The sequence below is a fragment of the Molossus molossus genome, unplaced genomic scaffold, assembly GCF_014108415.1.
Source record: "Molossus molossus isolate mMolMol1 unplaced genomic scaffold, mMolMol1.p scaffold_m16_p_14, whole genome shotgun sequence".
NCBI classification, from domain to species: Eukaryota; Metazoa; Chordata; class Mammalia; order Chiroptera; family Molossidae; genus Molossus; species Molossus molossus.
The window spans coordinates 46,016,418-46,040,716 of NW_023425349.1; the positions used below are offsets into that span (position 1 = coordinate 46,016,418).

At 41.5% G+C, this 24,299-nt stretch overlaps 1 protein-coding gene across 2 annotated transcripts in view; it reads right to left on the reverse strand.

Annotated features, from left to right (window-relative positions):
• The window catches only part of PCSK5 (proprotein convertase subtilisin/kexin type 5), a 435,012-nt gene that overhangs the window by 378,221 nt on the left and 32,492 nt on the right, over window positions 1–24,299 (reverse strand). For both annotated transcript variants that reach the window (XM_036260761.1, XM_036260762.1), the window contains exon 2: window positions 18,033–18,137. In XM_036260761.1, coding sequence (XP_036116654.1) covers window positions 18,033–18,137 — 105 coding nt within the window. The remainder of the gene's footprint in view (window positions 1–18,032; window positions 18,138–24,299) is intronic.

Sequence of the window (24,299 nt, forward strand, 5' to 3'; positions counted from 1 at the left end):
AAGCTGCCCAGCCTCTCGGGGTCTGTTTCCCGGAAAGAAGTGATTCTTCCTCAGAAGTGTGGCAAGAGCATGAAGTGACAGATGTTCATGGATCCCACAGTACCAGTGGCCAGAATAGCGCAGGGGCTTCACAAATAATAGCTGTTCCTTCCAATTATGTCATTTGAATTACTCTGAACCATGCAGTGGAAGTTTTCATTAGGACATAGTCAATACTTAGTGTAGAACTTAAAACATTTCCAACCCAATTTTTTTTTTAATCCTCACCTGAGGATGTTTTTCTCAAATATCTTCAGATAGAGTACGAGCGGAGAGGGAGAGGGAGAGGGAGAGGGAGAGGGAGAGGGAGAGGGAGAGGGAGAGGGAGAGGGAGAGGGAGAGGGAGAGGGAGAGGGAGAGAGAAATATCCACGGGAGAGAGACACATCAACTGGTTACCTCCTGCACAAACCCAACCAGGGCCAGGGACGAACTGCAAACAAGATAAGTGCCCTTGGCTGGAACTGAATCCAGGACTCATTGGTCCGAGGGCCGAAACGGCCAGGGCTCCAACCCACATTTAAAGAAAGAGAGAGAAGCTTCACAATCCAATTCGAATATGCAAATAGCATTTCAGAGATGGATAAGCGATCACTACTGAGTAAAATTTTAGGATGCTTTCTCATGATTTTTCTCTCCTCCTGGCAACTACTACAGACCCGGTCTCCTGTTGAGAAAGACCGAAAGAGCAGGGCAGCGTCTCAGGCCAGGGTCCCCGTGTGCTGACTGACCTGGCTCTGGGGAGCTTCCAGGGGGCACGCGTGCATTTCGCTCTGGTTTCCCTGAGGTCTACATCCACTTGATCAGGGCAGCCCAATTCACACTTCCCTGTCCTTAGTCCTGAGTTCTGGAGAGCAAGCATTTTAACTGTAACAAATTGCCATTGTAACAGCTGCAATTATGAGTAAATCTGATCTTGAAAGAAGCCACTGCACTGTATGTAACTCAGTAACTTCGCAGCAAAGCTTTCCTTCTAATAAGGATCAAGTACCACTGTGCTTTCCTGGGCGCTTCATCAGCTTCCTCTAACACAGGAGTGGGGGAGGGAGCTAGTCAAGGATGCACTTCCCCTCCCCTCCCAGGAGGCTCATTAACCAACCTGTGTGCTCATAAATTCATAAGCAGCATCAAGATTTACAAATGCAGAGATAGATTAGTGATGTTATTTGAGTGTTAAAGTGACTGATGAACCTCATCTGAACTTAAAAAGGAAAATGCTTCGCTGATGTACAAACTTTGCGGTGGGGGAGACAGTACTTCTAGGAACAAAATACCAAGTATGTTGAAAATCACTTGGTTGTCTTTGTTTCCACATACTGTTCAGCCACACAATTACTAATCATTAACCTATTCAGATGGTCTTTTATTCCTATTTGAAGTGTATCGGTTTAACATCTTCCGGAGCAATGCTGAACACAAAGTGTTCTATAATAGCATTTCCTTCTCTATTCTTAGCTCAAAGACGGGAATAAAGCTTATCCCATCGGACTTTATTGGGGCTTCTAAAATTCCCTCTCTGCCCTGGATTCAGATCATAGTGACAAAACCACATTTTTTTCTTTTACTAAGGTCTGATTATTCTGACTATAGTTTCAAAAGGGTGGGGATTTGATAGATGCCTAATACATTCCGTCGAGTAATTGAGTAAATGAATAAAAAAGTTTTTTTTTTGTTGTTTTTTTTTTTGCTATCTCCAACATGATTACAATTGTGCACATACACACACCTGCATGCATGTAAATAAAACTACCAAATTGTTTCTGCTTCCACAAGCAGGTTCCATCCTAGTCGGCACCTGGCAGTGGCTTCTTACATTTGGCACTGATCTCTGGTCAAAACAAAAGCATAGTCCTATGGTGAACTCCATCCTCTCATCAGTTCCTCAGCTAACTAAGCCCTGCATCAACCCGACTTTCTGTTAAGCAACTTGAGCTGGTGTCACCGCTGCCACACAGCAACCCGACGAAATAGTGCTGGTGACCTGTTAGTGTTCCTTGGAGCCCTCCATTTCCAATATCCCTTTCCCCCAATCTCACTTTTGATGCTTCGTCACCATCAAATCTTTACCGGTGGTGCTCAGAACATAAGGGTGGATTATACATACTTGCTTCTGAGATGATACTGGAGAGGTAAAAGATCTCTTCTGCCCAGGAAAGGGAAAGGTCCCAAACCCATTTGAAAATAAAATCACCCACGAGACAGATGTTTTAGACTATGAAATCAGCTAATAATATTTTTCTCAGGTTCTTCAAGTCAAAATGCAAAATGTATTGTCGTGCCTACTGACAACCTGGGTTTTCAAGCTGCAAACTTCATAGCAGGGAAATAGCTAAATAATTGTCTTCTAAATCATCCAGTTCCTACTTCCAGTATGATTTAGACCCCTGACTGTGCATTTGTCTTGTGTCTGATAGTAGATTAAAAATTTATAAATAAACACATTAAAAGCTGAACAGTGCAAATCCACCTTACAGCAGACTTAAAATTATATTTCATTTATTCCATAGTAGCTTTATTCAAAATCACCCAAACCAGATATAACCCATATGTCCTTCAGCTGGTGAATGGACAACTGGTGGTAGATCCATACAAGAGAACACCACTCAGCAATAAAAAGGAACCAGCTATTGACACACATAACCTCATGGATGAAATCTCAAACACATTATGTTAAGTGAAAAAATGCAGGCTCAAAAGGCTACATACTATATTATTCCATTCATAGGACATTCTAGGAAAGGCAAAACTGTAAAGACAGAAGACAGATCAGTGGTTGCCAGAGGCTGAGACTGGGGGAGGGGTTGACTATAAAGAAGCCCAGAATTTTTAGTGATGATGGGATTGTTCTATATCTTGACTGTGGTGGTGGTTACACAACCATATACATTTATCAAGACTAACAGAACTGTAGACCATAAAGGACAAATTTTACTCTATGTAAAATATACCTTAATTTAAAAACTAAGCCCTTTCAGCCTTGGACAATTTGGCTCAGCAGTTGAGCGTCAGCCTGTGGACCAGAGAATCCTGGGTTTGGTTCCTGCTAGGGGCATGTACCACCAAAAAATAAATAAATAAATAAATAAGCCCTTTCAAACTAATTTCTAGTAGAAAAAATTAAAACAGTGATTGCCTCTGTGGGGAGAGAACTGACCGGGAAGTGGCTTGAGGGAAACTTGTGGGGTGATGGGAACAATCCATATCTTGAAACACATACACATGTGAATGCGTTTGTCAAAACTCAAGAATTATTTTACACTTATGAGTGTTACTGTATGTAAATTGTACATCAAAAGAAAACATTAAAAACAAATATAGTAATGACAAGCATGCTCAAGTATCTGGCGGGGTAGAAATGGACTGATGTCTGCAGTTTACTTTGAAATGCATCAAAAAATCAAATGGATTGATTGTTGAATAAAGGTGGGTAGGTTCACAGATATATAATAAGTTCACAGACATATAATAAAGGATGTATGTAAATGTTAATGGTGGGACTCAGATAGTAACTATTGTGGTGTTCATTTCAAATGCCTAAACTTTGCTGTGTTTGAAAACTCTTTTAATGAAATGCTGGGGAAATATATTCTAATTAAAATATATACATAATAAAATGAAGATTTTAAAGTACTTAATTAAAAAATATGCCATTAACTCTTAAAAAGATGCGAGGTATCATTTTTCCTATGACTACCCTTTTGTAGTCGTATCACATATTATGTAGCCTCGAAGCCTGTAAATTATTCCACAAACTAAAAGCTGTGTCCATAACTTCAATACAAACTTGAATTAGATACTCAAGGCTGTACACGGGCTCTGCTTATCCACTGATGATCAGTGAAGCCGACTGTCACAATGGCTCCCTCGTTCCCTGCCACCATGCTACTCACGGTGCAGGTGGTGGAACTGGTACACAGGGGAAGATGATCTCTAAGCTTTATTCCTGGTGATGTAATCTCAATGTTCCTCAACGTCTGAGCTGTAATCATAAAACTGGAAAAAGCCAGCTTTATGTACTGGTGATTCACCTTGTTATCTTCACTGGGGTCTCCACGTGGAGCCTTTGCCCTCTGGGGTAATGCAGCCTCTCGACTCAGTGCCAGGCTGGACTTCCGACCCTGCTCCTATCAGTTAATATTAACTACTGGTTAGAACATATGCCGATGGTGTTGGCACTTTGTCCTGTGAGGGAGCACTGCTACAACCACACCGCTTTCACACATCCAAAATATACAGACCTTCACATTGTGTTGCTTTGCCTATAAGCATCCAATCTGAAAACTGACCATGGACAGAAGGCTGCTAAATAAATGCGCTCATTGATTTTATTATTTTTTAAATATTTTTTGTTGATTTTTCAGGGAAAGAGGAAAGGAGAGAGAGAGAAAAAAAAAACATTGACGAGAGAGCGAAACATTAATGTTATCAGCTGCCTCCTGCACAACCCCTACTGGGGATTGAACCAGCAACCTTTTGGTGCAAGGGACAACACCCAACTAACTGAGCCACATTGACCAGGGTTAAACAGATGCTTTCATTTAAAATGCTCTTATTGTGGCAGCTCCTGGGTTAGCTGTACTGGCCCCCCACCATCTCTAAAACACACACACGCACACACTGTAGAGTTTTAAGGGTCAGGTACACAGAGAAAATTGGCTTTGTCTCTTGTGATCAAGGACTATAGAGTATAGTGACTATAGTTAATGATACTGTACTGCACATTTGAGAGTTGCTAAGACAGTAGATCTTAAAAGTTCTCATCACAGGAAATAAATTGTAACTATGTGTGGTGAAGGATGTTAACTAGATTTTTTGTGGTGATCATTTTGCAAGGTATACCAATATCAACTCATTATGTTGTACACTGGAAACTAAAATAATGTTATAGTCAATTGCAGTTGAATTAAAAGGAAGATGAGAAGGAAGAGAAAGAGGAGGAGGGGGAGGGAGGGGGAGGGAGAATGAGGAGGAGGAACAGTAGCAGTAGGAGCAGTAGTAGGAGTTTATGAAATGTTTTACAAGGGCTGAAAGAGTATAAATTAGGGTTGCCAGACTTACCAATAACACAAGACACTCAGTTAAATTTGTATTTCATATAAACAACAAATAATGTTTTATAAGTATGTCCCATACAATATTTGGGACATGCTCATACTAAAACTTTGTTCTTTTATCTGCTAGCCCTCGGTATACTTACAAACTTGAAATGTGTTCATGAAAAACTTTTTAAAGATATTAATTGATACTTTCCAAAGTCTCAGCTTTACAGCATTGGATATGTGTATAGAAACTAATTATCAATAAAGACACTGAAACTGTTCAAGATGTTGCTTACCTTGGTTCAGTCATCAATTCAAATGGAGTCAGCACCCAAGAAATCTAGAGAAGGCTGAGATTCAGAAGGGCAGTGATGAAGAATTAGGAAAGATCACCGAGAGCAAAGATGGGTCACTAGAGACCAGGGCTAAGATCATCCACACCTTCGCATTTCCAATGACTATGAGTGCATGAGAAAGCTGGACAAGGAAGAAGGATGATATATATATATATATATATATATATATATATCATATATATATTCATTTCAAAAACAGTGTTGGAGGAGAGCTCTACAGAGGCCCTGAAATGCCAGAAGATGAATGAGTAGGTCCTTGAGCAAATTAAGTTTGAAATTTTGCTGGAGGCAAAATGACAAAACAAGTTGTCCTACTACAGGAAGGCAGGGGTCTTCGGGAAAGACAATGATTCTGGGTAAAGCAGAAAGCAGCAGGAAAAGAGGAAGACCAAACACGAGACGGAGTGACTCCATAAAAGAAGCCATAGGGCTGAGTCTAAGAAGCTGAGTAGGGCTGCTGAGGACAGGCAACCATGGACACCACTGGTTCATAGGGTCACCAGGAGTGAGAACCAACTGACCATCACACACAAATAGAAACTGATGCTGAAAAATGACAGGGGGTGGGTGGTGCTTCAGGCCTGGACTTCAGATTTGACCAGGTGGTAAGCTCCATGAGGGCAATGACTAGGTCAGCTTTTTAGTTGTATCCCTGGTGACTAGCTCAGTATCTTGTATACAGTAAGCTCTCAAAATTATCCATGGGGAGAGCAAACAAATGAATGGTTGAACTCCACATCTCTCTCTCATGCTACTTCATTCCTGGGAGACTTCAGTTTCCCCTGAATTAAGGAATGAATCCATTGTTTCCCAATTTTTCAAGAAATCTCCATTTTCATCCTTTTCTCTCTGTGGAAAGATGGGTTGAAAAGGGGCTTCTGGCTGGTCCAAAGAATCACTCTGCAAAGCGTATCCATATCTTAAGGGATATTGTTGTAACATTCCATCTAGAGCAAAGGCTGCCCTTGAGCTGGGGCCTAGCAAACATGCCCCAAGGACATAGTCCGTTTGCTCACCTGCTCACTTGGCTGCTCTTTTGCACATTTGCAGGGACAGGGGAGGGGGTGCTGGGGGGAATGGCATCCCAGGCTTGACAAACTCATATATGAAAATGCTTGCTTAGGTTTGCCAATAGATTAAAAGTAGTCTACATATCCACCAAAAATGTTCATTAATTGTGTCCATCCTTGATTCCATCTGATTTTATTTTTGGCCTCTTCTATTTCTCATCTCCAGCTCACCATCTCCACCACCTCCTGTTCTATTTCTATCTTCTCATTTCCACGGTCAGGCTTTTTAAAACCTGTTCTATTGTTTCTGTCATTTTAGAAGTTATTCTATTACGCCAAAATCCACATAAAGTATTTAATTCCTTAGAAGAACTTGTATTCAGTACAACTGTTCTGCTATTCAGAACGGCCGTCTAGAATTCATGAACATCAGTAATAGTAATTACTGTCCTCGTTATCAGACTCCTGTATCTGTGAGAGACACGTACTGTGAAAACGAAGCAGCAAGGTGACGTGTTCCTCGTTTATCACGCGCATTGCTGAATAGGGTAAGTCTATGTCTGTTTCAAGACTGACCAGGTTGATCTCAAGTCTAACTGCAAAATCAGCTCTTTCAGGCAAAATAGTGTCTTGAGGGATAACTGAATGTGCTAAGAAATATTCTAAGTTGTAGGCAGAAAGGTAGGAGGACGACGTTTGGAAAGAATAGAGAATGTGCAAAGGACACATCTGATGGGAAACATGCACCCATAGTAAAATCACAAGTGACACTGGTTCAAGATGGTAATTAATGGGTTGGAGTGATGACTAGAAAAGAGTTCATCTGCTCCATGATTTTACAAGTGAAATAACCCCAATGAGGAGGGACATGCTAAAAGGAACTCTAAGTGAGTAGTAAAGTTGAGACCAGAATCCAAATATCCAGTCCAGTAAATGCCATTTCATCTTATTACACAGTGTCTCTCCAACTGACCACCCCCATGTCTGCATTAAAAGGAGACAGGACTGTGTATATCACCACAAAATGATTTAAGTTCTGAGGGATTAAGAGAAAATTATAGTTGCTAGGTTTATTATTGCCTTCATCATTTATTTCCCCATAGACATTAATTTTAAAATATCATTCATTCATTCCTTCCTTCCTTCCTTCATTCTTCTACTGAAGGTCTTCTATGTTGCAGATATTATTCAAAGTCAAGGAAATACCACAGTTAGCAAGATGCACGAGGCTCTTGAACTCAATGAGTTTCTATCCTGGAAGGGAAAAACCAACAACAATCAGATCAAGAAAGAGTATGGTTTTGTGTTCAGATAGGCAATAACAATAACATTAACATGTTCAAGTAAGTAGGAGCTGGACAGAGGAGATGAAGGTTCTGTTTTAGCAAAGGTGACTGTGGGAAGTTCTTCAAAGAAAGGGACATTTGCTTTGATGTGTGGAGGATGAGAAGATACCCATCATTCAAACACCAAAGGCAGTATGTTCCAAGCAAAGGGAGCATGAGAAAGAAGTTAGTGTTCTCAGATACAGACAGAGGCAAGTGTGGCTGAGTGAAATAAGCAAAACAGAGGAATTTCAAGGATTAAATGAGGTAGGAAGAGGCCAGATCACGATGACCCTGGAATCTCATTAAGAAAATAAAATGGATTTTATTTTAAAGTCAATGGAAAGCCATTAAAAGATGATCTTTTTATATCTTCAGAAGAGCTGAGCAAGAACAAGAGCGGGATGCAGGTGGCTGCTCTGGTCCAGGTCAAAGCTGATGCTGGATTAGCCAGGCTGGTGGCAGAGCAGGACAGGACATCCACAGATTCACAGCTTCAAGACAAATTTTGTGGTGAACCCAACAGGATCTCTTGAAGGTTCCATGTGGAGAAATGAAGGAAAGAGCGAGAATTCAGAATGGATTGCTCTAATTCTGGCTTGAGCAACTGGATCAATGATAATATTCCTTACAGGAAAGAAAAGGCTTGAGAGCCATGGTGATGAGTAGGAATTTAAAGTATTGTATATGCCCTGGCCGGTTTGGCCCAGCAGTTGGAGCATCGGTCTGAGGACAAGAGTGTCCCGGGTTCAGTTCCCACTAGGGGGACATACCAAAAAAAAAAAAAGTATTGTATATGTCATGTTATTATTATAGGTGCTTCCTAGACATCTGATTGGGGATGTCTAGTACATGAGAAAAGAAGAAATACATTTAAAGCAAGGACACCAGCCCTGGCCAGTTTGGGTTAGCAGCTGGAGCGTCAGCCTGCAGACCAGAGAGTCCCAAGTTCAGTTCCCACTAGGGGCACGTACCAAAATAAATAAATAAAATAAAGTAAGGACACCAACGTAAAGGTGAGCCCTTGGCTCTCCAAAACTTACAGGTGAGGTGCAGGAGGCACCATCAACAAAGAAAGAAGGTGCAGGAGAAGCAGGGAAAAAAAAAACTGGGAGAAGATGGTCTAAAGAAATGGAGTCATTTTTCAAGAAGGACCCAATGATTGAACGCTATATCAAGTCAAAGGTAGAATCAGGTGAGACTAGAGATGTATCCACTGGATTTGAAATATCAAAGTATTATTGACATCAACAAAATCAGTAACTTTTTAAAAAATCACACAGTGTGGAAAGGTAATTACAAGTTTTCAAATGTGTTTGTGTATCCTTCCAAACCTACCCTGAATACAACCACATATGCACATACACACAGGTCTTTTTTTATAAAACAAAAAACAAAAACATAAATGGGAACACATATGTTCTTTTTATATATATTTTTTTCACTTTACATATTATTTTAGAGACCTTTCTTATTGGTATGTATAGCTTTATAACATTTTAATAGCCACTTACTATTTTTATAAGGATTTAACCACTTTTAATCTTGACATATATACATAATTCATTATAGTATGTTACACTACATACTTTTAAGTGTATGCATGAACACTGATGCGTCTTCAAATGGAGGAACACTTGATGGACAGAGCATTTAAGTGCTCACCCTGCAGAGAGCACAGCAGGAACCCAAATCCAAGATTCTTCCTGCTGCACCCTGTTGCCTCCTTTTACTTTGTAAGGATTGATTGACATTTGGCAGAACTGAGCACAGCAACAAAGCTCACAAACACTTATCAGCGAATCAGGCCTTTTCAATGGTGATGCTTTAATTAGATTTCAGATTTACTCTTGTAGTCATTAAAATAAATACATGAATCAGTATGATTTATCTTCAAAACCAGTCAATTAACATGGCTTTGGGTTTTGTTGCTGTTGCTAGTTTTTTTTGGGGGGGGATTTGTCTTTTCACTGTTTTCATTTATTCTCTAGGTTTGCTTACTTATTCTAATTTCCCCCAAAGCTCAATAAGACTTTGGTTCCAAAATTTCCTTCTTATGACCTGCTCTAGACTAAATATTTACATTCTCCCCAAATCCATAAATTGAAATCTAATCCCCAGTGGCATTAGGAGGTGAGGTTTGGGGGTGATTAAGCCATGAGGGTGGAGCTCTCAGGAATGGAATTAGTGCCCTTATAAATGCATGTCCAGAGACGTTCCTCGCTCCTTCTGCCAGGTGCAATTGAGCATGGAAACGGCCACCTGTGGACAAGTGCCCTCACCAGACACCCAATCTGCCAGCGCCTTGCTCGTGAACTTCCTCACCTTCAAAGTCCTGAGAAATAAATTTCTATTGATTATAAACAACTCATGGTATTCTGTTATAAGTAATCCAGACTAAGACAAAACGTACCTAGAAATTTAGAATGCTGTCGGTACCCTACATTTTCTAGATCCAGCACCTACTTTTTTAGACTCTGACACTTTAGAAATAGTATATAAACTACAAAAATAGCAAAGCTTTTACTTTTAGTACCTCTCCTTCAAGTGGCTAAAGTGACCTGTGAAATCCATCATCTCTCCCTGCCCCCCATCCAGCCCGTCTTCCTATGTCCACATGGCCATCATTTTATTTGCCACGTTCTCTGACTAGTCCTGTTTCCTCCAGCCTTCGTTTCCAGGTAAGATTGTTTCTCTTGGTGCAGTAAAAGGTGTCAGTGGAAAACATGACAAAATGCAAAAAAAGCTAGAAGGAGCTCCTCCATCTTGGCTTCACCCACCCACAGCAGCTTTAGCCTCAAAACCTAAATGGCTGGAGCCTAGTATTTTGCCTACGAGATATTTGTATTTCAATCGGGAGACTACGACATGGAGAGAGAGCCCATCTGAGCCACTCAGTGGTGCGTGATGGACGGAACCGAAACAAGGGTCAGGTCAGGCTGACACCAAAGCAAGGCTACACTGATGCCCGTCTTCTGTGTCTCCACCCTTTCTCCTGACACAGCCAACTCGAGAGGTCACATGCTGGGATGCCTTTCAGGTGTGTTTGCTTTGGCCCACACAAGTATTTTAAGACTTTCTAATTATCTGCCAACATTTAAAATTGGGAACTATTATGTAAAACCCCAGAGGTGCCGGTTATTTTGAATTAGCAACACGGAGCCAGTTTGCCAACAGGACGACAGTGGGTACAGCGGAGTGGCATCTGTCCCCTTACACACACAAAGGGTCCCACGCTGTCCCGGGAGCCCAGGTACTTTGTATCTGACCCATCTCACTCATCCTTCCCATCTGCATTCCCACCACAGGCATGCAAGTTTGTAACCTTTCAAAAGGAAGTACTGCCAAGTGCTCTCTAATAAACATTTGGCAATCTTTCCAAAGTAGCTGAGAATTTATTTTTTTAAATTCACTCCTGACTATAAGGGATTTGGGTTTTGAGCCAAACTTTCCCATCAGATAACTCAGCAGTGTACAAACTGACTCTGGCTTCTGACCATCAGACACCTGAGAGATTGGAAACAAGACAGAAGGAAAAGGGGAGGTGAAGAGCCCGTGCACCCACGTACCTCCTCCTCTCTCTCCCGCACTCCTAGCTATCTCGCCACCATAAATGCCTCAGAGGTTGCAAACTTGTGGCTAAAATGCTTCACCCAGGAGCATATGCATCCTCATGTGATTTTCAAAAATGCAGATATGCTATCAAAAGCCAAAGTCATCCCAGCTGGTGTGGCTCAGGGGTTGAATGTCGACCCATGCACCAAGAGGTCACCGGTTCAATTCCCAGTCAGGTCACATACCTAGCTGGGCCCAATGCCCAGTGGGGGGCATGCAGGCGGCAGCCAAGTGATGTTCTCGCTCATTGATATTTCTATCTCTCTCTCCCTCTCCCTTCCTCTCTAAAAAAAATCAATGAAAAAAAATTAAAAATAAAAACCAAAGACAGAAAATTGTAATAGTTGCATTTTGTAGCTGGTAAAAAGGTGGTAAAGTAGCTTAGAACAAGAAAGACCCCAATATGCCCCTTGGCCATCACGTCCGTGTTCTTCCTGCTCATCACCTGATCCAAGCCCATACTGCTTCCAGAAGAATTTAAGATATTTGGTAACTACTTTTATTCACTGGTGAGATACTGAGAGGCAAATGTACAACCAGCCAGTTATGACGTAAGTAAGAGCACAAAGACTAGGTACCAGCCTGAGGGAACACAGCCTCTCTATCCCACCTCAGCACACCCAGGGTCATCCCACAGGCCGGATGAGCACAAACCCTGGAATGTTACATCATAAAACCGCACTTCACAAAACAAAGTCAGACCATTAAGTTATTATCACATTAAAATCGGAGAGCAGAAAATTAACCTACTAAAGAAAGCCACCCTCAGAAGCACCAGCTGGAATGAGGGCCGGTGGGGGAGGGGATATGGAGGGAGCAGTGGCCCACAGGAGCCCTTGAACTCAGGGTGAAACAAAATTTGCAGCTGTACCAGGCCAAATGGAATCTTATTACTAAAGAGTCGTGGCTGCAACGGACACATGGGAGCCAGGGAAGATCGAACTCAGACACTTCTGAGCATATATTTCTAGCTAGATAAGGTATCTTTACCTCCAAAGGTCCCCTAGTAGATCAGGAATATGTAAACAGCTTATAAATGGCTCATCTCAGGGTTAAGAAAAAGAGATAACTAACAGGCTGCTTGTCTCCGCAGATCAATTACAGATCCATCACCAGTGGAGAATAAATTCATCCTGAAATTATAAGGTGAATTCAGGGAAATGGGATTTGACTAATAAGAAGAGGATTTGTACAGTTTTTCAGAAACATGACAGGTATGTACAGTGAGGTACCCCATACCCTAACTTAGTCCATCACATGTACTCAAGGCAGAAGAGAAACTCCGGTCACCTGAAAATCAAATCCTGGGCACAATGGGTACCAACCTGGAACAGGAAGAAACTTGAACTTCCCTTTGTTCCGTCACAGGTCTGGTTTCATCTGATCTTGCTAACTACCTCCAATCACTTCATTTCTCTCCTCCTGTCCTTTTCCTACACCCCTTTATTTGTCATTGTACAAATGCTCTGCTTTAAAATTCTCTTCAGAGGAAAAGGCTTATGTATACACGTAACCAATGGGCCACATCTCTGTGAGCTAAAGCCTTGCACTTAATTCTGAGCCGCAGGTACTGAGGACAATTGCTGCTCCAGGAGAATAAGTGAGGGGTTTTGATGAGCTGTTATGCAGAAGCCTGGACAGCAAACATAGATCCAGCCTGTAGAAGTTACAGACAAGCAGATTATAACTCAACAAGTTAAATCTCTTCAATTATAGAAATGTTTGCTTTGGTTAGGACTGAACCAAACTTTGTCATTGGCCATGCTTAGCAGACCTGAAAAAATTCCTCTTCGGCATGTGATGGAGAGTAAAGCTGGTATTGGAGAGGAAAGAGATAAGTCTAATTCTAAGGAGCCTATGATTCTGCAATAAATAATATTACATGAATAGTTTTTCCATCGTTGAGATACACAGCCACTCACATCTATATGATGAGGTGGGCTGACTGAAGATGAACTTTAAAAAGAAACAAGATAGGAGAGGTATCCATCTCTGACCCCATAGCAAGGGATGATTCTATCCTAGACTTGGATAAAAACTGACCTGTAAATAGATTTGAAGACAGAAAATGTTTTGGAGAAGATAAGAGGTTGAAAAGCCAGAACCTTTCAGATAAATCTAAGAAGCAAAAGAAGTCGTGCTTATGTAACAGTTCGTGGATAGGACATGGGTGCCTAACTTAGCGGCAGTTTATGTTTTATTTTTAAAAGCTCGCTCTAATAGGTTATTTAGCATTCTGCCTTTTTTGTTTGGGGTAAGAAGAAAAATGAAAAGAAAATGATCTCCTCCAGCCCCACCGAGGTCTGCATGGGCAGCTCAAGAGCTATAAAGAACTTCCACTCCAGAACACTACTACAGACAATACTCTCCTTGATCAAAATGCCACAGAGGTGGCAAAGATTTCTACACAGATTCACGAGAGGCTTCTGAGCTTCTGAGCATATTAACTCAAGACTACTGTTTCTGGAATTTAGCTTAGGTCTCTTGGAGTAAAGTTGGTCAGTTAAAAAAAAAAAAAAGACAGATAAGAAAATTGTGAGACTCACGGGTCCGATGGCTGTAATATTGTACCAACATTTTCTGCAAAACCGTTATTACTGTACTAGCGATGCTCTCTTAGAAGTCTGTGGATCTCTGTCATTTCAAAAGCTCATCATAACCTAATGTTCACGTGGGAACCAGGCGATCCTTGCTCTCTTGGCTCGTCTGCCCAAAATGACCACCGCACTTCCTTAGCACCAGGAGGGCTGTTCTTACGATGTTGTTTCTTGTGGGTGTCCTTCTTAGAACCCTCTCAGTAAAAGCCAAAGCAGGGGGGAAAGGAGCCGTGCCATTCACTACAGCAAGTGACAGCCAGGCTCTGTGTAGTGTGTGCTTTCCCCTTCTTGAGAAAATGGCCACCAAAACAACTGCACACATCGCCATTTTTTCTCCACGGAGCCATGTCACGTGGTCCCATCACCCCAAACCACAAATGTGCCTCCACTCTGGCACACGAATCACCCACCACACACACACACACACACACACACACACACACACACACACACGATTAAAGAAAAGGAGACCTGCTAAGAAAGCCAGCCACACCAACACTTGCTTTGAATTTCCAAGGAGGTAGCTGGGAGTGAAAATTACAAGTTTGGCCTGTGGAAATTTACATCGTCTCAAAATATCTGCCTCCGAAATACTTATTAATTAGGAAAGGGGGGAAACAGTCCTTTTGAAGTACTGAAAACTGGCAGACTCCACCGTAACCCAATGTGAAAATCATGAGTGATGAACAAATCGACATCGGGCACCTCCCGATCGGATTCACTGAGAAGAACATAGCGCTTCTCTGGTGTTCTTGCTAATCCTGAACCTCATCATCAGATTAGATAGTGTACAAAATATCTGGCCTGTAGCCCTGGCCAGTTTGGCTCAGTGGTTAGAACGTCAGCCCGCAAACCAAAGAATCAGGGGTTCGATTCAGGTCAAGGGCATGTACCTCAGTTGTGGTTCCATCCCTGGCCCTGCCTGGTTGGGGTCGTGCGGGAGGCAGCAGGTCGATGTGTCTCTCCTACATAGATGTTTCTCTCTCTCATTCTCTTTCCCTCCCTCCCTCCCTTCCACTCTATTTGAAAAAAAATCAATGGAAAAATATCCTCAGGTGAGGATTAAAAAAATAATAATAACTGGCCTGTAATCTTCAAAAAAGTTCTAGCTCATGCCCTGGCCGGTTTGGCTCAGCGGTTAGAGCATCCACCTGCGGTCCGGAGAGACCCGGGTTCGGTTCCCGCTAAGGGCATGTACCTCGGTTGCAGTTTGTCCCCGGCCCTGGTTGGTCATGCAGGTGGCAGCCACTCGATGTGTCCCTTTCACGTCGATGTTTCCCTCTCTCTCTCTCTCTTCCGCTCTCTCCCTCCCACTCTATCTGTGCAAAAAATGGAGGAATGTCCTCGGGTGAGGATTAAAAAAAAAAAAAAAAAAAAAAGTTCTAGCTCATGAAAGAAACATTGAAAACAGAAGGAAGTAGGACAGAACATTCAAAGAGGACTTAAGCAAAATGAAAACTAAATGTGATACTGGTGCAGAAAAGAGACAATCAGCAAAATTTGAATAAAATTTGTTGATTAGAAAATAATATTGAATTGATGTCAGAATATCTAGTTTTTTACCAGAATGTTAACTTCTGGTTATATAAAGAGTGTCCTTGGATTTAGTAAATATACAGTGAAATATTTACAGTTAAAGGGGCATCGTGTCTATAATTCGCTTTTAAATTGTCAGAAAAAAATTTATATACATATATACTTATACATATATATGAATGTATGTGCATGTGTATGTATTGATAGTAGAGAGAATATGATCAAGTAAATATTATAAAATGTAAATGTTTCCATTTGGGGAACCTGGGAAATATATATAAGGATTCTTTATAACATTTTTGCACCTTCTCTATAAGTAAAAAGTTTTTCAAAATTAAAAAGGAAAAATAGCTAAATGGGCCTGAGCTTTTTGAGGAAGAAGCTGGAGAGGGAAGGAATGCAATAGCCCCATCTTCTCTGCTCCCCTAACCCAACCCTGAGGAGCACTGTCAGGTTCTGGGTTTCCCTGAGCACTCCTATGGGAGACCCTGGAGGTACCACTCAATCCCCAAATGTCCAGGGCCTAACACGGGGCTTGACATACACTAGGGGCTCAAGATATGGCTGATGCATGAATGGACAGACATGAAGAAATATCTGAAAGAAACTGTGAGCAAACCCCAATCTGTGGTACTCTATGTGCAGAGCTGGTAGTATGGTGGCCCTCTGGTATAGATAGATGGCTGCGTGTGAATGAGGGGCAGCAGGCATCAGAATGAGGAGTAAGATACAGTTCTTCCCTGGGGTAAACTGAGAAGGACCCTAGGGCCTGAAATGATCCTGCTCCTTTGGACTGGTTGAGGAAGGGCATACATTCCAGGTACTATGTGTCCCTGCATCCAAGGTCTCTGCTGGATCCTGCATAAACTATTTAATGCACTGAGATAAGAAGAAATGTAGACCAAGATCCCCCAAGATAACATTAAGGATTGAATAGCTCCATATTCAGTAAATCCTGTATCGTGAACAACAGTATCTGGTTACAGTCTGTTCTTGCTTCTCAAACCAAGTAGTGCTGGTGTTTCAAATTCATACTGACTATGCACATGAGGTCTGAAATTGGAATCATTTTAATTACTGAAGTTCTAGAAAGCTTCGAAAAAGTTACTTAACAGATATAAAACATGACTTTCTTTCAAAAACTCAGCTAATTCAGGAACATCGTAACAGACTGCTTTTCCAAAAACATTTAATTGTGAATAGAGAAGAAGGGGGAAAAAATTACAGTCCACAGACCACCGGAATGTAATCATTAGGGGAAGTTCCTATAACCCACAGAAAATTGGGATCTATGACCAATGGGTTTTTTCTAACCTCCACCGAGATACGATTTCACAATCATGAACACTGTGTGATAATATTCCAGAAAAAAATGAAACAAGGTGAACCATGGTACATAACAGATGGCAGGACTCCAAAGTGCAAGCCTGATTAGCATTATTAATTCAAATAGGGATCTTTTTGCTTTAATAAAGGAATACAGGTTTCAAGGAATCTCTAGGTGGGATTACTATGTTCATTGATAGGGAGCTATTCACCAATTTATATGAAAATAAACTCATATGGCAAACCCAAATCAAAATGGGGAAAAAAATTCCTTCCTAATCAGTAAATACTAAAGTGAGCCCACAGAGGAACTGAGGCGGGCTGGTACAGCGACTCTCTCTTCCTCTTTATTTGCTGCTTCTGGAAGGTCAAAGAGTTGTCTGTTGGAGCCAGACCCTTCCTTTAACTTAATGAGGACAGATACTTAACTCACCCTCAGAGTTTTAGTTGCCAGTTACTAGTTTATTTCTCCCTAACACCCTTCAGCTTCTTATCGCCCAGTTCAAAGCTATTCCACTTCTCTAAAATGAAGTGTGTGTGTGTGTGGGGGGGGGACCTGGACATATATCTCCTTCTAATTTCTCCCAGGGATATGTTGTCTGTAAAACCCAAAAGGACTTGGAGTAAAGATAACATGTAAGAAAGACACCTGCTGAGCCCCCAAGAGTAGGAACCAGCTCCTATCCTTGCTGTGCTCCGTATCCCTCTTGTCCCAGACACAGTCCAGTCCTTGGGTTGCCAAAGGCATGGCTCACCAATGCCAGCTGAAATTGCGAGGATTCACAGTGACCTAAGGGCTGACCTAAGGTTGGAAGACAGCCCTCCACAGAGTTCGGACAGAGCCTCAGATCTGTGTGTAAATAGGTAAGACAGTGTATGGTCTTAATACTTCAATACCTCTCAAGCAATCTCTGTCTCCCTCATACACATTCCTTCTCATTTCTCCATGAGAACCCATACTTACGATACCCTTGGTCTGTTGTACAACTGGAATAATAATGGCACTTCGGGAAAAATCAAGTCACTGCCTATTTTTGCCTGAAGAGGAAGCAGAGACACTGGACCGAAGGATAGTATGATGGTTCTTGAAATCTGAGCCTTCCTGCTGGTCATCGGTTCCTAGTGTGATATTACCAATGAAAAATGCAGAAGCTTTGCCTCTTGGTCCCCACCCAGCTGGTTCTTCTTACCTTTGGTTCCATTGAAATGAAACTGTGGGTTCCTCTGCTCGAGAGAACTGACCTTTTAATCGTCCTGCTATGGTAGAAGTGGTAATAGTCCTTCAGGGCCCCGATCTGCAGACAGGAGGGAAAGAACAGAAGAAAGAGAGTCAATGTCTGAAAAGTCTTCTGTTTTCCTGTTTTTCATTAATGTAAGAACACAAAACAAAAAAACAAACAAACAAAAAAGAAGGTCCATAAATTATGCAGTTACCTGCTCTGCTTAAATGTTACTTGAACCTTGGTGATCACTTTTCAGAAGAAGGACATGTGATATGAAATGGAGTGTCCTTGAGGCAGTGACTATGGAACTAAAGATTATAATGGGGCAGCTTAGCCTCCATATCTCCCTCTTAATGTTTAATTTGTATGCAGCATTTTAAGTAATTCTATATCAGTCTATATCCAAATGTGGGGAAGAGAAAAAGTCAAATAGCTATCTGGTTCGAAAAACACACTGCGTTCTGTTTGCTCCGAGAAATGTACAATGGAGGACCTTGTTAGATTATTTATATCATTAATTTGAAACAAGTCCTAAGCAGTTGATCATTCACAGGGAAAACACTGCTTAGTTTGTTTCCTGACTTCAGTAGGCAGCATAAATACGGAGCAGTTTTTCCTTTACCGAAAAACAAAAAGTTGAATGGCAATTTCTAAAACAAAACAAAGATCATACGTCCTACCAATCAACTGAGCTTCCTGTGTAAAAATAGTTCAATCCGCTTCCTCCCAAACATTTCTTTAACAAATTAGTCTTCTTATTTGCTTACCCCCTTCTTTAGTGAAAAACAGTTAGTTCTGTTTTTAGGATAGCTTTGAAAATAAGTCCATGTCCACTTTAGGAAAACAAATGAGCAAAACCCCACACAGTCATCCTCTCTTGGCAGATTATAAAATGTGGATCACATAATGGAAATTGAACAGGTACAACAAATGAACACAGGAGAGCTTGGTTCCAGGTCCAGCTAACACTCTCCAGGGGTGGCTTCTTGGCTAAATCACACACAATTAGTGTGTCTCAGTCTCCATTTCTATAAAATTGGACTTGGGGCTAGTTAATGTCTAAGATCACTAAAGCTCTCCAATTCTTTGTTTTGACACTGACACTTTCCTTGCTTTGGGCAAATACATTAAGTGGGTCTTTCTCCAGAACACCATAGCTTTGCCCTAAAAGAATGACTATTATCAGGACATTTTCCAATTGGGACAATTCAAAAGTGGGGCTTTTCCTAATTGAAAAACGAAGAGTCCAGCTGAATTTTTCCAGATAAAAGGTTTATCTCTTATTCTCCTCTGTCCATCACATTCTGAGTCACTGTCCAGCCCTTCCAATAAAGATGATCAACCTAATATCTGTGCCATTTAAGAGTCACCTCCTCACTGGGACTTCATGCACTAATTGAATGTAACCTTGTCCTCATTAAATTAGAAGGTCTGAAGTCTCACATTTTTTATTCAAGCGGAAACTGCCCAGATGTATACAGAAAAGATCCTGGACTCTGAAAATAAATATGGACCAAAGACAAGGACATCCGCTGCAACCTCTGATCGCAGTGGTCCTGGGCTGAAACACAGCCGCCGCGAGGAGGAGGCACCAGCACCACCCTCGGCTCCACGGTGTGTCAAGGAGGGATTTGTAGGCCAATTTTGAGGTCCAGAGGACTAAGGGAAGAATTCAAGGGGACACATAATCCTTTCTGAGAAAACTTTAAAATCCAAAGAAGCTTAGAGTTTTCACCTCATGTAGTTTTTGTCAAGAGTGCTCCCTGGGAAACGAGTCATTCTGGTGGAAAGGAACTTAGACAGCTGAGGAAGAGCATTACGCCAAACCTGTCACCAGCGGGAAAACTGCCAGCATGTCGAATGGCCACTCAAACAGCACGGAACCTCTCTGATTATGGGAAACGTGAATTCAGCTTAACTATTAAGCTCGAACTATGGATGGAACACAGCCTGAAGATGTATGCGGATCCGCTCTGGCCTCATTGGTACAAACTGGAATCCTGGCCTCATGTAGTGTATGGAAAGGTGCCCTTGTCCTGACTTAACTTGCTCTGGGATCTTCGATACATCACTTCACCTCTTTTGGGCCCAGGGGGTACAGTGCACAGACTAGGTGTCAGAGTCAGAGGGGATAACGATGCTTATGGGTAGGGTAGTCATAAGGACTGAATGTAGGAAGAGGTGAACTGCCTGGCTGAGTCAGTGCCTGGTACAGAGTAAATACGAGGAGGTTATTAATTTCCCTTATGTCACCTCCTGCCCTCTAATTCCTCACCCCTATTCCTTGGTTAGGATTCCTCTTGGCCTACCCTGGTATCATATCTTCACGTCCCTTATTTCACTGGCAAACGTCTAAAGCGTTGATGATTCGCTCCTGGGGACACTGGCACAAATGCGGCTCACACTGGATTGGTCAAGAGCATAACCTGAGACAAGGGTTGTGAGCGCAAGCTGGTAACTTCTGTACAATCGTAAAGAGTAACTAACCTTTGACTTACCCTTTCCACACCTAAAAACGTATTCCACAAATGCTGTCACTTAGGTACAAGAATGGACGTTAGAGCAAATTTTGTAAAAGCAAACAACTAACTGCCATCAGCAGGTGGTTAGTTCTACATGAAATAAAATGGACTATTGTCCAACGTAGTGAACAAATGAATAAATGAACGAACAAACGAATAAATAAATAAATAAATAAATAAATAAATAAATAAATAAAGGTGCAAAACAGGTGTGTAATCCGACCTAATTTTTGTAGAAGAGAAAAGAGAATCTATGTTGCACTTAGGCTTCTAAGCACAGGACATATTTCAGGAAGGATACCTGAGAAACTGAAAAGAGGAACTTTCTTTTCCTTGTTTATGTGCATGCATTATTTTTAAAAATTAAACTATTCAGGACATGGACAGCTAAGCCGGGGACAGGGCGGGGGTGGGGTGGGGAGGAGGGTGCCAATGGGGTAAAAAAGGTGAAATATCTGTAACAAAAAAAATAAATAAAATCTTGTAAAATAAAAAAAAATAATAATAAAAATAAATAAAAATTAAACTATTCAAATGAAAGAAATAGCATCAACAAATCAATGACCTAGTACACACACAAATCCCTCCTACTTTTCCAGGGGCAAATATGGTCCCCAAACTCAATGTGACTGGCACAAGGGCCACATCTCTTCAGGCCACTAAATCCTGATCGCAGTAAGCTCTACGGTATCTCCATCCTTCAGGGATTCTGTGTCCTCTGTGGAGTTGTGGGATGGTGTTCACTGATTGACTGGTGCCTCATTTACTGACTGCCTACCAGGTGCCAGCCATCTGGCTGGTATTCTGCATGTTATCATATTTAACTTTATTCCCCATCAAGCCCTAGAAGATATATTTCTGAAAGCTTGGCCCTCCTGATCGATTCTACAAGCCACATAGTAGTCTATACCGAATGCCTTCCAAAGTAGAACGAGTAGTAGGTTCAGTATTACGCTTCCTTGAATATCCAAAACTGAGTAAGTCAGAACTTCTGAAAAATTAGCTGTGCATTTATACAATCTTGTACAACTTAGAGATCCTCAAAGTGAAGTACCTCTGGAGTCATGGGCTGCAGGCACCCATGAGCCACAGGCTACTGCATGTGTCTGTTCTGACCTCCTGTTGGATGATGACACTTGCTTCTAGACTTCTCTGAGCCGTCTGCACCACCCTCTGTTCTTACATGTGTCTTCTACACAATAACCAGAATAAGGTTACAACATTTGGCTATGTCATGTGCACAGCCCTGCCTAAAATCCTCTCGTGGCTTTCCTTTGCTCTTAAAATAAATACTAATCGTTAGCATTTAATATTATTTATTAATATAGTTTTAAAAGTAAATCAGAATAATAATATCATAACAATATTTATGCTGTGCCAGGAACTATTCCATATGCTTTACCTAACCCACTGAATAAAGACCAGTGTCCCACTCTGACCTCCAGGGCCTGCATGATCCAGCCCAGCCTTCCTTTCTAACCTCCCCTCAAATCATACCTGCTCCCAGCCCTCTGGGCTCCAGCCACACTTGCCTTTTCCAGTTCCTGCCATGCCAGCTGCTTCCTCTACCTACAGAACCTCTCCTACCCCCACCCTCTCCACCTCGCCGCCTCCTCCTCATCCTTCATGGCTCACCTTAAGTACGAAGTCTTTAAAACTCCCAGACTGGGTCAGCCTCTTTTATTATATCATCTCACAGATCACAGTAGTTATGTTTTGATTAGTACAATTATTTGTTTGATGTCTGTGTCCCCAGTGGCACGCCCCAGTGAGACAGGGACACATCTCTTTTGTTCACCATTTTGTTCCCAGCTCCAGTACATGGCTTGACCCAGAGCGGGGTCAGAGAAAAGACTGCTGAATGAATGACATGAAAATCAGATTCCTTGAATTGCTAAAATTGCACACATTTGAGCTATGTGGGATTCAAAAATCTCTAATATGAGTCTCAGAGAACTAAGGTTGATTTTGGCAAAAATGGTTGAATTCTGCCTTAACTCAAATACCATCTCTTCCAGACTTATGGTTCTGAAGACATCTCTATGATTTGCTTATAAGCTGAGGCATCTCTATGCTTTGCTTTGCTTTTCTTTCTTCCTTCCTTCCTTCCTTCCTTCCTTCCTTCCTTCCTTCCTTCCTTCCTTCCTTCTTTCCTTCCGGCAAGACAATAGCTAAGAAGTAGTGTGTATTAATTCAATTACTCTATCTCATCCAAACAAAATAATCTGTCACCTCCCAGGGTTTGATATATACATTTAAAAGCATGTTTATTTCTCACATCCATTAATATGCATGTCCCTTATTGGCAGGAATTGTATCTTTTATATTCTTTCAACAGCACTAAGCATGCTGAGGGCATTTAATAAACATTAAGAAAACTGTCATAACATTTTGGGAGTTACTCAAAAGAAAGACAGTGTATGAAAATGGAGCAGTAGTGTTATCTATAAGCAGACATTACATTGAGCTCCTCTGGGGTAATGCAAAACAAAAGATGACTGTACTTATATATTATGCAATAGCAACATTCCCAATTCTGACAAGTTTTGTGCTATTTCTTCTTTAGTGGTAGCCCCACAGCCTTGCAGCCAAACTTTTCCTTTCTCAAACCAAATCATGTTCTTAGGTAAGGCTTTTTTTTTTTATAAGCTAGTTTATACTAAGGTATAACTGACTGGTAAGACTCAATGTCTTAGTTCTTCCAGGGACAACTACATTTCATCAGAAAATTAAAACTTCCACCAAATAAATGAGTTCATAGTACATGTAAATTTCTAAAAAAAACAAACAATCACTGCAGGTTTGTTTTGTTTTTTTCCTGGCAGCAGGACAGAACCTTCCCTGTGCCCCTAAATCCTTATCTTTAAAAGGAGTTACTGACTTCTGAGCAGAGTGCTAGGGGCCAGAAGAGCACATTTTATACTGGCTCTACCCTGAGCTGTGTGGCCTTTCAGAATTCATTCACCACCAACAGTCTCTCCTGTTATAGCTCAAACCATCACCAGTCTAATGACTCCAGGCATCTAGTTTGCAACTTATATATAGTTCCACAGGGTGACCAACCATGCCAGTTTGCCTAGGAATGGGGTGTTTCCAGAGACACAGGAATTTTCACTGTTTTAACTGGGGCAGTCCCGAGCAAACTGGGTCAGCTAGTCACCCTGGTTTTAAAGTGCCAAGGCCATGGGCACTGTGGCCACCTCAATGAATCTGCCAGGTTTCTCGGGCTGCTTGCCTGCCTTGTTTTCCCTCTTACCCTCTCCAATTTAAAGATGTCTCCAAATTCTGTAATCCTTTTTGAAAAGTTATTTACCTCCAACCTACACATAATTTTTTTTTAATGGACAAAAATCTAAATAGACATCTTACAAAAGAAGATATACAGAGGACCAGTAAGCACATGAAAAAACTCTCAAGCGTGCCCAGCTGGTGTGGCTCGGTGGATTGAGTGTTGTCCCATGGACTGAGAGGTCCCAATTCAATTCCTGGTCAGGGCACATGCCAGGGTTGCAGCCTTGATCCCCAGTAGGGTGTGCAGGAGGCAGCCAATCAATGATTCTCTCTCACATTGATGTTTCTATCTCTCTCTCTCCCTTCCTCTCTCTTACTCTAAAAAATCAATAAAAGCAAAAAAAGAAAGATACCTTTTGTCTTGGCAAAAAACTGAGCCCACAATTTAAAAAAAAAAGACTCTCAAGTGCAAATTAAAATC